General features: G+C 37.7%; 1 protein-coding gene across 2 annotated transcripts in view; it reads left to right on the forward strand.

Annotated features, from left to right (window-relative positions):
* The window catches only part of KIF20B (kinesin family member 20B), a 78,422-nt gene that overhangs the window by 1,129 nt on the left and 63,872 nt on the right, over positions 1-13,421 (forward strand). The window contains exon 2 of one of the 2 annotated variants that reach the window (XM_035024725.1): positions 2,657-2,804. In XM_035024725.1, coding sequence (XP_034880616.1) covers positions 2,658-2,804 — 147 coding nt within the window. In that variant the 5' untranslated portion in view covers position 2,657. Of the gene's footprint in view, positions 1-2,258; positions 2,805-13,421 lie in introns of those variants that run through there. The other variant, XM_035024732.1, reaches the window with a different exon arrangement.

Below are 13,421 nucleotides of genomic sequence, written 5' to 3' on the forward strand. Positions count from 1 at the left end.
CCATGGAATCTCAGTGGAGAGAAGGTAAAAGATGCAGTTTCTCAGTCATGAGAACAGCCTTCTGAAATGAGAAATGAAGTCTTGAAGCCTGCTGTTGCTAAAGATAGTATCACTAAAAGACTAGTACTGATATTTATATTTCTTTGGTTTAGAGGATTTTATTATTATTTAAGTAATTAGACAGGGAGTTTTTTTTATCACTTACACATCTCTGAATTTGTTGTAGGGGATACAGAGTAGTATAAGGAAAAGTTCTTGCTGTCAAGAGATTTATAGTATTGTTAGGGAGAAGTTCTCACACGTAAGTAGAAGTTAACCAAAAGTACAGGATGTGACGGTACATCTCACCAATTTTATAAATGTTAAGAGGCAGTTAGTTTATTGAAACTGAACATACGAACAAGTACAAATACTATAACCTTACTTTTTAAAAGAGGTATAATTGGGGCGCCTGGGTGGCTCAGTTGGTTAAGCGACTGCCTTCGGCTCAGGTCATGATCCTGGAGTCCCGGGATCGAGTCCCGCGTCGGGCTCCCTGCTCGACAGGGAGTCTGCTTCTCCCTCTGACCCTCCCCCCTCTCACGCTCTCTCTCTCTCTCTCATTCTCGCTCTCAAATAAATAAATAAAATCTTTAAAAAATAAAATTAAAAATTAAAAAAATAAAAGAGATAATTATTTTTAATTCAGTAATTTAATAAAGGATTTATCTTTTCTTTTTTTAAAGATTTTATTTATTTGAGAGAGAGTGAGAGAACACAAGCAAGGGGAGTGGCTGAGGGAGAGAGAGAAGCAGGGTTCCTGTTGAGCAGGGAGCCACCTGTGGGGCTCCCCCCATCCCAGGACCCTGGATCGTGACCCGAGCTGAAGGCAGATGCTTAACCAACTGAGCCACCCAGGCGCCCCTATCTTTTTTTTAAACCAAAAATTAATTGACGGCAAAGAGTGAAATTTATCTTCCAATTTTGTGGGCATTTCCATAAAATCTGAGTTATGTAATGTCAAGCCAGTGCTTTAATGTTTTTGCAAACTTTTCCCCTATGTTCCAGATTAGTGGTTATTTTTACTCTATCGGATACCCCTTTTCTTAATTTTCACCCATACATTGCATGTTTGAAATATTCTGTCAAACTGTATTTAAGTAATTACCCCATTTTTATTATGTCACTGATTAATACAATAAAGACAAAAGCAACCAAGGTACGAAACTTGTTTAAGTGTATGGTTGGTTGGTCCTGTAGTTTGTTGGGCTTTGCTGACAGTAAGTAATTTCCTTTGTCTTTTTGAGATTTAGGAAAAACAAAAACAACCCTGTTGTATTGAGTTTGTGGATTTCAGGGCTGATCAAGGAGAAATATCTGACCACAGTGTAGCAGCATCACATAAGGAGCTTTATTGGGGTAGCACTTTGACAGGATTGCATGCAACGGAAGTCCCCCACAGCGTAGACCTTCCAGAAAGTAGAGTGAAGGACCACTACCTAGAAGGGGAAAAAGGCAAGGGAATTAGGGGATTGGGAGGGGAAGGAGAGGAAGAATTAGAGTTGGGGCTCATGGTCTTAAGTGATTTTGCTCAGCAGCATAGTGGGGAGTCCCGGGGTCAGAGAACTCCAAAAGGCATTAGTGGTTTGGGTCTTTATAGTCCTGAATTTGTTTGTGATTAGCAGAAGTTGGGTATAGTTTCCTGGGATGTGCAAACTAGTTAGGCTCTAAATGACTTAGAAAAAAAAAAGGTTATTTGGGCTATATTAAAAGCAAATTGATGTGTAAAAATTTGAGTCTGGCACTAATGGGTTTTTGAATTAACATTTCTGGCCTTCTGTTAAGAAGTAAACAACATACAAGGGCCATCTTTGGCTTTTTTATATATAACATATATGGATGCCCATTACTACCTTCCTGAGCCATGAACCCTAGTTTGGGAGTCACCGTTCTGGATATTTCATAATATTGTCAAAGAACAGTAGGGGGCTCTCTTTCTCCCTGGTATTATGCACCTCGCAGATTGTCAATAACTATTAGAATGTTAAAAGTTTTTTAGTTAAGGTTTAATTTAGTTGTAACATTTTGATGCATTATTCCATATTCACCTTAATTTTTAAGACTTACAATGTGTCAGGTTCTGTTTTGAATGTGTTAACATACAGTACTTTACTTTTTGCTTGCATTATTTGGAAGAATTCAGTGGAAAGAGTTAAATTGTCCAGATAACTGAGTTTTACTCCTAAATGCTAAAACATTACAGAGTTTGTAGGTAACATTCTCAGAAGACATTAAATAACTAAAATAACAGAAGATTATAATTTACTCTTACTTGATTTCTGAGAGGATTTCAGGCAGAGATTGAATATTTTATACTGTCTTACATAATGGGCTACCTTTACTCATGAATCTCTTTGGATGAATCTACCTATAGGTTGGGTCATATGAATAGTAGTGGTAGGCTGTGTCCAATATTATTGATTCAGAATCTGTAAATAATTTGATCATTGTCTTTTCCATGGGTCATCATGTTATAGATGAGGCAGTCTAATGTTTTCCTTCCCTGGAAATCTAGTTATATGGGGGTTAGTAGTGGACAGGACTCAGAATTCTTAAACTGTGGGTGGCTTCTATGCTAATTTATTAAAATTATCTAAAGTTACTATTATTCTTGCAGAATGGAATCCGATTTAAATCAAGATGGAGTGCCTAGACCATCTTATGTTTTTAGTGCTGACCCAATTGCAAGGCCTTCAGAAATAAATTTTGATGGCGTTAAGCTTAATCTCTCTCGTGAATTTTCCTTAGTTGCTTCAAGCACTGAGGTAAGTACAAGAAAAGTATTATGTTGATTATCATGATTTTGAGTGGAAGTGTGTGTGGCACGCACACACTTGCCGACAGGTATGACCAGAGCTTTCTAGACTTGGGGGGTTTGAGGCAACCTTCTATCTCAGTAATTTTTTCATGGCACCCTAAATACGTAACAGTTCTTCTAAGTAGTAGGTCCAAACTACTTAATATATAACTATCTATACCTTAAGCAAGAGCCATTTGAAAAAAATTAATGTAAATAAAAAAATTACTTTCTTTAAGAATTACCACCCATGAGAGACTATGGACTTTGAGAAACAAACAGGGTTTTAGAGGGGAGAGGGGAGGGGGGATTGGTTAGCCCGGTGATGGGTATTAAGGAGGGCACGTACTGCATGGAGCACTGGGTATTACACGAAAACAATGGATCGTGGACCACCACATCAAAAACTAATGATGTAATGTATGGTGACTAACATAACATAATAAAATTAAAAAAAAAAATTACCACAATTATTTACTGTAAAGATAATACCTTTTAGACACTTCAAGCTTTGGAATCAGATTAGGTATTGCCAACCTTATTTCCCATTCCTCTTTGTTTTGGGGTAGTACTTTTTTTTTTTTTTTTAAATCACAGCAACCACTGAAAAATCCAGCTTCAGCAAGATATGACAACAAAAGAAATAGTATGATCTAACACTGAAACTGTGAACTACTTTGAGCTAATAGTTCATGGTGTTCCAACATATGTCAAATACTGCTGTGATTCCCTCAAAAATGTAAAATATTCCACTATGCCCCTAGGAATTGCAGGCCTTAGTTAAAATAACTCAATAGTGTTTAAAAAGTAAAAGTCCTTCCTTCTACCACCCTACCTACTACCACTGTTGTGTGTCTTTGTAGACTTTATTCCTTTTTTTTTTTTTAAGATTTATTTATTTATTGTTTAAGAGAGAGAGGGAGAAAGAGGGAGAGAGAGAGCGCTCCAGCAGGGAGAGGGAGTCCACAAGCAAACTCCCCGGCTGAGCATGCAGCCTGATAGAGGCTTGATTCCAGGACCATGAGATCATGACCTGAGCCGAAATCATAAGAGTCGGCTGCTTCACCAACTGAGCCGCCCAGGTGCCCCTAGACTTTATTTCTTACACATTTACTTTTCAATCCATTTATATTCTATTTGTTACATTTTCGATTGTTAATTTTGATGCCTTAGAGAGATGGACTAACCCATTTTATAAAGAATGATGGAGGGGGAAAGGGAACATAAATAAAAATAAACAATACTTATTTAATATCCATCATATGCCAGGGGTTTTTTACTTGAGCTCGTTTAATCATAAATCAAGAAAGAGGGGTGCCTGCGTGTCTCAGTCGGTTGAGCATCTGACTCTTGATTTCAGCTCAGGTCATGATCTCAGGGTCATGGGATCAAGCCTCATGTTGGGGCTCTGCACTCAGTGGGGAGTCCACTTGGGATTCTCTCTCTCCCTCCTGTCCCTCCCCCCGCTTACACTCTCTCTCTCTCTCAAATAAATAAATAAATCTTAAAAAAATAAATCAAGAAAGTAAAAAAGGGAGGAAGGGATAAGTGTCTCTTGGTATATACATGGAACTTTTATGTCTGCCTTCTTTCACTTAACACAAGGGTCTGTAAGCAATGGCCTGTTTTTGTATTGCTCACAAGCTAAGAATGCCTTTGGTGTTGAATCTAAAAAGTCATTGCCAAACCCAAGGTCATCTGGATTTTCTAGTACTTTAGCAGTTTTGTGTTTTACATTTAGGGTTGTATCTATTTTGAATTCATTTTTGTGAAGGGTATAAGAATAATTTTTCTAGATTAATGTTTTTGCATGTGGATGTTCAGTTATTGCAGCACCATTTGTTGGAAAGACTTGTCTTTGCTCCATTGTATTGCCTTTGTCAAAGGTGAGTAAACTATATTCATGTGCATCTATTTCTGAGCCCTATATTCTGTTCCATTGATGGATTCTGTTCTTTTTCCAATTCCACACTGTCTTGATTACTGTAACGTTATAGTATGTCTTGAAGTTGTATAGTGTCAGTCCTCCAACTCTGTTCTTCTCCTTCAGTTTTATCTTGGCTTTTCTGGGCAGTCTTTATTTTTAGCTATCCTAATAGGTGTATTGGTATCACATTGGTATTTGCATTTAACTTAATAACTAAAGATGTTGAATATGTTTTCATGTGATTATTTGTCATTATTGTATTTTTGGTGAAGTGTCAGTTTAAATCTTTGCCCATTTAAAAAAATTGAGTTGTTTGTTTATATATTATTATTTAATTTTAAGTGTTCTTTATACTTTTCAGATGTATCTGTTTGTCAGATACATACTTTGTAAATATTCTTTCCCAGTCTATGGCTTGCCTGTTATCCCTTAATAGTGTTTTTTGAAGAACAGAAGTTTTTAATTTTATCAATTTTTTCTATTATGGATTGTCCCTTTGGTGTCATATTTAAGAAATCTTTGCCTAACTCAAGTCCACAAAGATTTTCTTCTATGTGTTCTTTTAGAAGTTTTATAGTTTTATTTTTACATTTAAGATATCCATTTTGAATTAATTTTTATATACAATATGAGGTGTGTATCCAAATTCTTATTTTTTTTTACATATAGGTATCCAGTTGTTCTAGCCTGATTTGTTGAAAAAGCTGTACTTTCTGTACTGCATTTCCTTTCCACCTTTATCATAAATCAGATATGCTATGGGGAGGGTTATTTCTGAATATTCTATTTCATTGATTTGTCTGTCTTTCTGCCAGTACCCCACTATTTTGATCACTGTAGTGTTGAAATCAGGTAATGTTATGTTAGCCCACCAAATTTCTTTTTTATAGTTGTTTTGACTATTCTAGGTACTTTGCATTTCTATGTGAATTTTTTTTTTTTTTTAAGTAGGCTCCATGCCCAGTGTGGAGCCCAATGTGGGGCTTGAACTCAGGACCCTGAGATCAAAACCTGAGCTGAGATCAAGAGTTGGACGCTTAACCAACTGAGCCATCCAGGTGCCCCTCTCTGTGAATTTTTATTAAAAAAATTTTTTTTGAACCTTTCATTGAAAATCTCTCAACAGAATTATTTTGGCAATTTAGAAGCTGGTATGGACAAAACAGGCTAGTGAGAAATATACTTCTATGGTTGTCTGGTGTCCATAAATGGACTGGACATTCTGCATTTTAGGAAAAAGAAAACAACATGCTGGGCTTAAAAATGTAGGTTTTATCTTTAAAGTTTTTCCTGTATGTATTGTGGGTTGCTTGGATCTCAATATTTTTTCCATGTTTTATTTATTTATTTAACTTTTATTTTTATTTTGTTTTTTTAAAGATTTTATTTATTTACTTATTTTGATTTTTTAAAAACTTAAATTCAAAAAAATTTTTAATTCAATTAACATATAGTGTATTAGTTTCAGAGGTACAGGTCATTACTGAACTCTGTGTGAATTTTTAAATGAGCTTGTCAACTGCCACAACAAAAGCCTCTTGGGATTTTGATTGCAGTTGCACTGAATCTGTAGATCAGTTTTGGAAGAATTGACATCTTAACAATATTGAGTTTACTGAACGATGAGCAAGGTGTATCTCAATTTCTTTTGGTGTTAATTTCTCGGAACATTGTTTTGTAGTTTCCAGGGCATAGGTCTTTCACATCTTTTGTCAGATTTATCCCTTAACTAGTTCATGAATTTTGATGCTATTCCAAATGGTATTGCTTTTTAAAATCAGTTTCTGACTTTCTTCCCAGTATATAAAAGAATAATTGATTTTTTTTTTTAAAGATTTTATTTATTTATTTGAGAGAGAGAGAATGAGAGAGACCACATGAGAGGGGGGAGGGTCAGAGGGAGAAGCAGACTCCCTGCCGAGCAGGGAGCCCGATGTGGGACTCGATCCAGGGACTCCAGGATCATGACCTGAGCCGAAGGCAGTCGCTTAACCAACTGAGCCACCCAGGTGCCCAAGAATAATTGATTTTTACATATTGATCTTGTATCCTGTTACATTGCTAAACTCATTTAATAGTTCTAGTAACGTTTTTGTAGATTCTGTTTGATTTTTGTATGTAGATGTTAATGTCATCTATGAATGAAGACAATTTTATTTGTTCCCACACTGGATGCGCTTCCTTCCTTCCTTCCTTCCTTCCTTCCTTCCTTCCTCCCTCCCTCCCTCCCTCCCTCCCTCCCTCCCTCCCCCCCCCCGATTCTCTTCCGCCTGATTACACTTACTAGAACCTCTTCTACAGAGTTGGATAAAAATGGTGAGAGCAGAAATCCTTGTATTGTTACTTATCTTTTTAAAAAATTTTTTATTGTTACGTTAATCACCATATATTACATCATTAGTTTTTGATGTAGTGTTTCATGATTCATTGTTTGTACACAACACCCAGTGCTCCATGCAGAATGTGCCCTCTTTAATACCCATCACCAGGCTAACCCATCTTCCCCCCCTTCCCCTCTAGAACTCTCAGTTTGTTTTTCAGAGTCCATCGTCTCTCATGGTTCGTGTCCCCCTCCGATTTCCCCCCCCTTCATTCTTCCCCTCCTGCTATCTTCTTCTTTTTTTTTTTTCTTAACATATATTGCATTATTTGTTTCAGAGGTACAGATCTGTGATTCAACAGTCTTGCACAATTCACAGCGCTTACCAGAGCACATACCCTCCCCAGTGTCTATCACCCAGTCACCCCATCCCTCCCACCCTACTCCCTACTCCAGCAACCCTCAGTTTGTTTCCTGAGATTAAGAAGTCCTCATATCAGTGAGGTTATATGATACATGTCTTTCTCTGTTTGACTTATTTCGCTCAGCATAACACCCTCCAGTTCCATCCATGTTGTTGCAAATGGCAAGATCTCATTCCTTTTGATGGCTGAGTAATATTCCATTGTATATATATACCACATCTTCTTTATCCATTCATCTGTCGATGGACATCTTGGCTCTTTCCACAGTTTGGCTATTGTGGACATTGCTACTATAAACATCGGGGTGCATGTACCCCTTCAGATCCCTACATTTGTATCTTTGGGGTAAATACCCAGTAGTGCAATTGCTGGATCGTATGGTAGCTCTGCTTTCAAACATATTATTTCCCAAAGTGGTTGCACCAGCTTGCATTCCCACCAACAGTGTAGGAGGGTTCCCCTTTCTCCGCATCCCCGCCAACATCTGTCGTTTCCTGACTTGTTAATTTTAGCCATTCTGACTGGTGTGAGGTGGTATCTCATTGAGGTTTTGATTTGGATTTCCCTGATGCCGAGTGACGTTGAGCACTTTTTCATGTGTCTGTTGGCCATTTGGATGTCTTCTTTGGAAAAATGTCTGTTCATGTCTTCTGCCCATTTCTTGGTTGGATTCTTTGTTCTTTGGGTGTTGAGTTTGATAAGTTCTTTATAGATTTTGGATACTAGCCCTTTATCTGATATGTCATTTGCAAATGTCTTCTCCCATTCTGTCGGTTGTCTTTTGGTTTTGTTGACTGTTTCTTTTGCTGTGCAAAAGCTTTTTATCTCGATGAAGTCCCAATAGTACATTTTTGCCCTTGCTTCCCTTGCCTTTGGTGATGTTTCTAGGAAGAAGTTGCTGCGGCTGAGGTCAAAGAGGTTGCTGCCTGTGTTCTCCTTTAGGATTTTGGTGGACTCCTGTCTCACAATGAGGTCTTTCAATCATTTGGAGTCTATTTTTGTGTGTGGTGTAAGGAAATGGTCCAGTTTCATTCTTCTACATGTGGCTGTGCAATTTTCCCAACACCATTTGTTGAAGAGACTGTCTTTTTTCCATTGGACATTCTTTCCTGCTTTGTCAAAGATGAGTTGACCATAGAGTTGAGGGTCCATTTCTGGACTCTCTATTCTGTTCCATTGACCTAGGTGTCTGTTTTTGTGCCAGTACCATACTGTCTTGATGATGACAGCTTTGTAATAGAGCTGGAAGTCCGGGATTGTGATGCCGCCAGCTTTGCTTTTCTTTTACAACATTCCTCTGGCTATTCGGCATCTTTTCTGGTTCCATACAAATTTTAGGATTATTTGTTCCATTTCTTTGAAAAAAGTGGATGGTATTTTGATGGGGATTGAATTGAATGTGTAGATTGCTCTAGGTAGCATTGACATCTTCACAATATTTGTTCTTCCAATCCATGAGCATGGAACGTTTTCCCATTTCTTTGTGTCTTCCTCAATTTCTTTCATGAGTATTTTATAGTTTTCTGAGTACAGATCCTTTGCCTCTTTGGTTAGATTTATTCCTAGGTATCTTATGGTTTTGGGTGCGATTGTAAATGGGATTGACTCCTTAATTTCCCTTTCTTCTCTCTTGTTGTTGGTGTATAGGAATGCCACTGATTTCTGTGCATTGATTGTATATCCTGCCACTTGACTGAATTCCTGTATGAGTTCTAGCAGTTTTGGGGTGGAGTCTTTTGGATTTTCCACATAAAGTATCATATCATCTGCAAAGAGTGAGAGTTTGACTTTTTCTTTGCCGATTTGGATGCCTTTGATTTCTTTTTGTTGTCTGATTGCTGTGGCTAGGCCTTCTAATACTATGTTGAATAGCAGTGGTGATAGTGGACATCCCTGCCGCGTTCCTGACCTTAGGGGAAAGCTCTCAGTTTTTCCCCATTGAGCATGATATTCGCTGTAGGTTTTTCATAGATGATTTTTATGATATTGAGGTATGTACCCTCTATCCCTATACTCTGAAGAGTTTTGATCAAGAAAGGATGCTGTACTTTGTGAAAAGCTTTTTCTGCATCTATTGAGAGGATCATATGATTCTTGTTCTTTCTTTTGTTAATGTATTGTATCATGTTGATTGATTTGTGGATGTTGAACCAACCTTGCAGCCCAGGGAGAAATCCCACTTGGTCGTGGTGAATAATCCTTTTAATGTACTGTTGGATCCTATTGGCTAGTATTTTGGTGAGAATTTTTGCATCCCTGTTCATCAAGGATATTGGTCTGTAATTCTCCTTTTGGATGGGGTCTTTGTCTGGTTTTGGGATCAAGGTAATGGTGGCCTCATAAAACGAGTTTGAAGTTTTCCTTCCATTTCTAATTTCTGGAACAGTTTCAGAAGAATAGGTATTAATTCTTCTTGAAATGTTTGGTAGAATTCCCTTGGGAAGCCATCTGGCCCTGGGCTTTTGTTTGCTGGGAGATTTTTGATGACTGCTTCAATTTCCTTAGTGGTTATAGGTCTGTTCAGGTTTTCTGTTTCTTCCTACTTCAGTTTTGGTAGTTGATACATCTCTAGGAATGCATCCATTTCTTCCAGGTTATCTAATTTGCTGGCATAGAGTTGCTCATAATATGTTCTTAAAATTGTTTGTATTTCTTTGGTGTTGGTTGTGATCTCTCCTCTTTTATTCATGATTTTGTTGATTTGGGTCATTTCTCTTTTCTTTTTGATAAGTCTGGCCAGGGGTTTATCAATCTTGTTAATTCTTTCAAAGAACCAGCTCCTAGTTTCATTGATCTGTTCTACTGTTCTTTTGGTTTCTATTGCATTGATTTCTGCTCTGATCTTTATTATTTCTCTTCTCCTGCTGGGTTTAGGCTTTATTTGCTGTTCTTTCTCCAGCTCCTTTAGGTGTAGGGTTAGGTTGTATACTTGAGACCTTTCTTGTTTCTTGAGAAAGACTTGTATTGCTATATACTTTCCTCTTAGGACTGCCTTTGCTGCATCCCAAAGATTTTGAACAGTTGTGTTTTCATTTTCATTGGTTTCCATGAATTTTTTAAATTCTTCTTTAATTTCCTGGTTGACCCATTTATTCTTTAGTAGGATGCTCGATAGCCTCCATGTATTTGAGTTCTTTCCAACTTTCCTCTTATGATTGAGTTCTAGTTTCAAAGCTTTGTGGTCTGAAACAGGCAGGGAATGATCCCAATCTTTTGGTACCAGTTGAGACCTGATTTGTGACCTAGGATGTGATCTATTCTGGAGAATGTTCCTTGGCCCTAGAGAAGAATGTGTATTCCGTTGCTTCAGGATGGAATGTTATGAATATGTCTGTGAAGTCCATTTGGTCCAGTGTGTCATTTAAAGTCTTTATTTCCTTGTTGATCTTTTGCTTAGATGAACTGTCCATTTCAGTGAGGGGGGTGTTAAAGTCCCCCACTATTATTGTATTGTTGTCAATGTGTTTCTTTGCTTTTGTTATTAATTGCCTAATGTAATTGGCTGCTCCCATGTTAGGGCCATAGATATTTACAATTGTTAGATCTTCTTGTTGGATAGACCCTTTAAGTAGGATATAGTGTCCTTCCTCATCTCTTATTACAGTCTTTGGTTTAAAATCGAATTTGTCTGATACAAGGATTGCCACCCCAGCTTTCTTTTGGTGTCCATTAGCATGGTAAATGGTTTTCCACCCCCTCACTTTCAATCTGGGGGTGTCTCTGGGTCTAAAATGAGTCTCTTGCAGACAGCATATTGATGGGTCTTGTTTTTTAATCCAGTCTGATAGCCTTTGTCTTTTGATTGGGGCATTTAGCCCATTTACATCCAGGGTAACTATTGCAAGATAGGAATTTAGTGCCATTGTATTGCGTGTAAGGTGACTGTTACTGTACATTGTTGGTGTTCCTTTCTGGTCTATGTTGCTTTTAGGCTCTCTTTTTGCTTAGAGGACCTCTTTCAAGATTTGTTGTAGGGTTGGTTTCGTGTTTGCAAATTCCTTTGGTTTTTGTTTGTCCTGGAAGCTTTTTATCTCTCCTTCTATTTTCAGTGACAGCCTATCTGGATATAGTATTCTTGGCTGCATATTTTTCTCGTTTAGTGCTCTGAAGATATCATGCCAGTCCTTTCTGGCCTGCCAGGTCTCTGTGGATAGGTCTGTTGCCAGTCTAATGTTTCTACCCTTGTAGGTTACAGATCTCTTCTCCCGAGCTGCTTTCAGGATTTTCTCTTTGTCTCTGAGACTTGTAAGTTTTACTATTAGATGTCGGGGTGTTGACCTATTTTTATTGATTTTGAGAGGGATGCTCTGTGCCTCCTGGATTTTGATGCCTGTTTCCTTCCCCAAATTAGGGAAGTTTTCTGCTATAATTTGCTCCAATATACCTTCTGCCCCTCTCTCTCTTTTTTCTTCTTCTTCTGGGATCCCAATTCTAATGTTGTTTCGTCTTATGGTATTGCTTATCTCTCGAATTCTGCCCTTGTGATCCAGTAGTTGTTTATCTCTCTTTTTCTCAGCTTCTTTATTTTCCATCATTTGGTCTTCTATATCACTGATTCTCTCTTCTGCCTCATTTATCCTAGCATTTAGTGCCCCATATTTGATTGCACCTCATTAATTGCCTTTTTGATCTCGACTTGGTTAGATTTTAGTTCTTTTATTTCTCCAGAAAGTGTTTCTCTAATAACTTCCATGCTTTTTTCAAGGCCAGCTAGTATCTTTAAAGTCAAGAGTCTGAACTCTAGATCCGACATCATACTAATGTCCATATTGAATATGTCCCTGGCAGTTGGTACTACTTCTTGTTCTTTTTGTTGAGGTGATTTTTTTCCATCTTGTCATTTTGTCCAGAGGAGAATAGATGAATGAGAGAACAAAGTGCTAACAGGGTAACAACATCCCCCGAAAATATACTCTAAACAAATCAGAAAAGACCTGAAGCCAGGGGAAAAGAAAGGGAGAGAACAAAAAAAGAAAAAGATAAAAACAAACAAAAACAGAACAAAACAAAAAAAACAGAATATGATCAAATATGATCAGGCTGGTGCAGAGATCAGTGCCACACACTAGATTTTGGGTGTATTTTGGTCTGTTAGAAGAAAGTGCCTCCCAAAATTTTAAAGAAAGAAAAACTTATATATGTACAAAAATAAGGGTTGATATGATGAAGGGATGGAATATGACTGTAAAGATGAAAATTACAAAAAATTTTATAAAAGGAATTGATAAGAAGTTGTTTGAAAAAAGAAAGAAGAGGATTTAAAAAAGAAAAAGAGAATGTGATCAGGCGGGAGAGTAGAACAAAGCCATATACTAGAGATTTAGGGTATATTTTGATCTGTTAGAAGAAACTGTATCTCAAAATTTTAGAGAGAGAACAACTTATATATATATATATATGTCAAAAATAAGGGTAACTACTATGAAGGGATAGAATATGATTCTAAAAGTGAAAAATAAAAATGTTTTTTAAAAAAGGGATTGATAAGATGTTGGTTGAAAAAGGGAAAAAGAAAAATTTAAAAAAAAAAGGTAAAAAAAAAATTAACTTTGAAAGACTAAAGAATCATGGTAAAAAAGCCATGAATTCTATGTGCAGTATTCCCCTAGCGCTGGAGTTCTGCCGTTCTCATTGCTCCGTAAACTTGGTCTTGGCTGGCTGTTCTTGCTGATATTCTCGGGGAGGGGCCTGTTGCCGTGGTTCCCAAATGTCTTTGCCGGAGGCGGAATTGGCCCGCCCTTGCCTGGTCCAGGCTAAGTAATCTGCTTGGGTTTGCTTTCGGGAGCTTTTGTTCCCTGCAAGCTTTCCGTCCAGCTTTGGAGGACGAGAGTGAAAATGGCGGCCTCCCAATCTCCACCCCGGAGGAGCCGAGAGCTCGGGGCCCCGCTCCTCAGTGCGCCCCCAGAGAAAAGC

Source organism: Mirounga leonina, unplaced genomic scaffold (genome assembly GCF_011800145.1).
Source record: "Mirounga leonina isolate KUSES-001 unplaced genomic scaffold, KU_Mleo_1.0 Mir_114, whole genome shotgun sequence".
Classification (NCBI taxonomy): Eukaryota; Metazoa; Chordata; class Mammalia; order Carnivora; family Phocidae; genus Mirounga; species Mirounga leonina.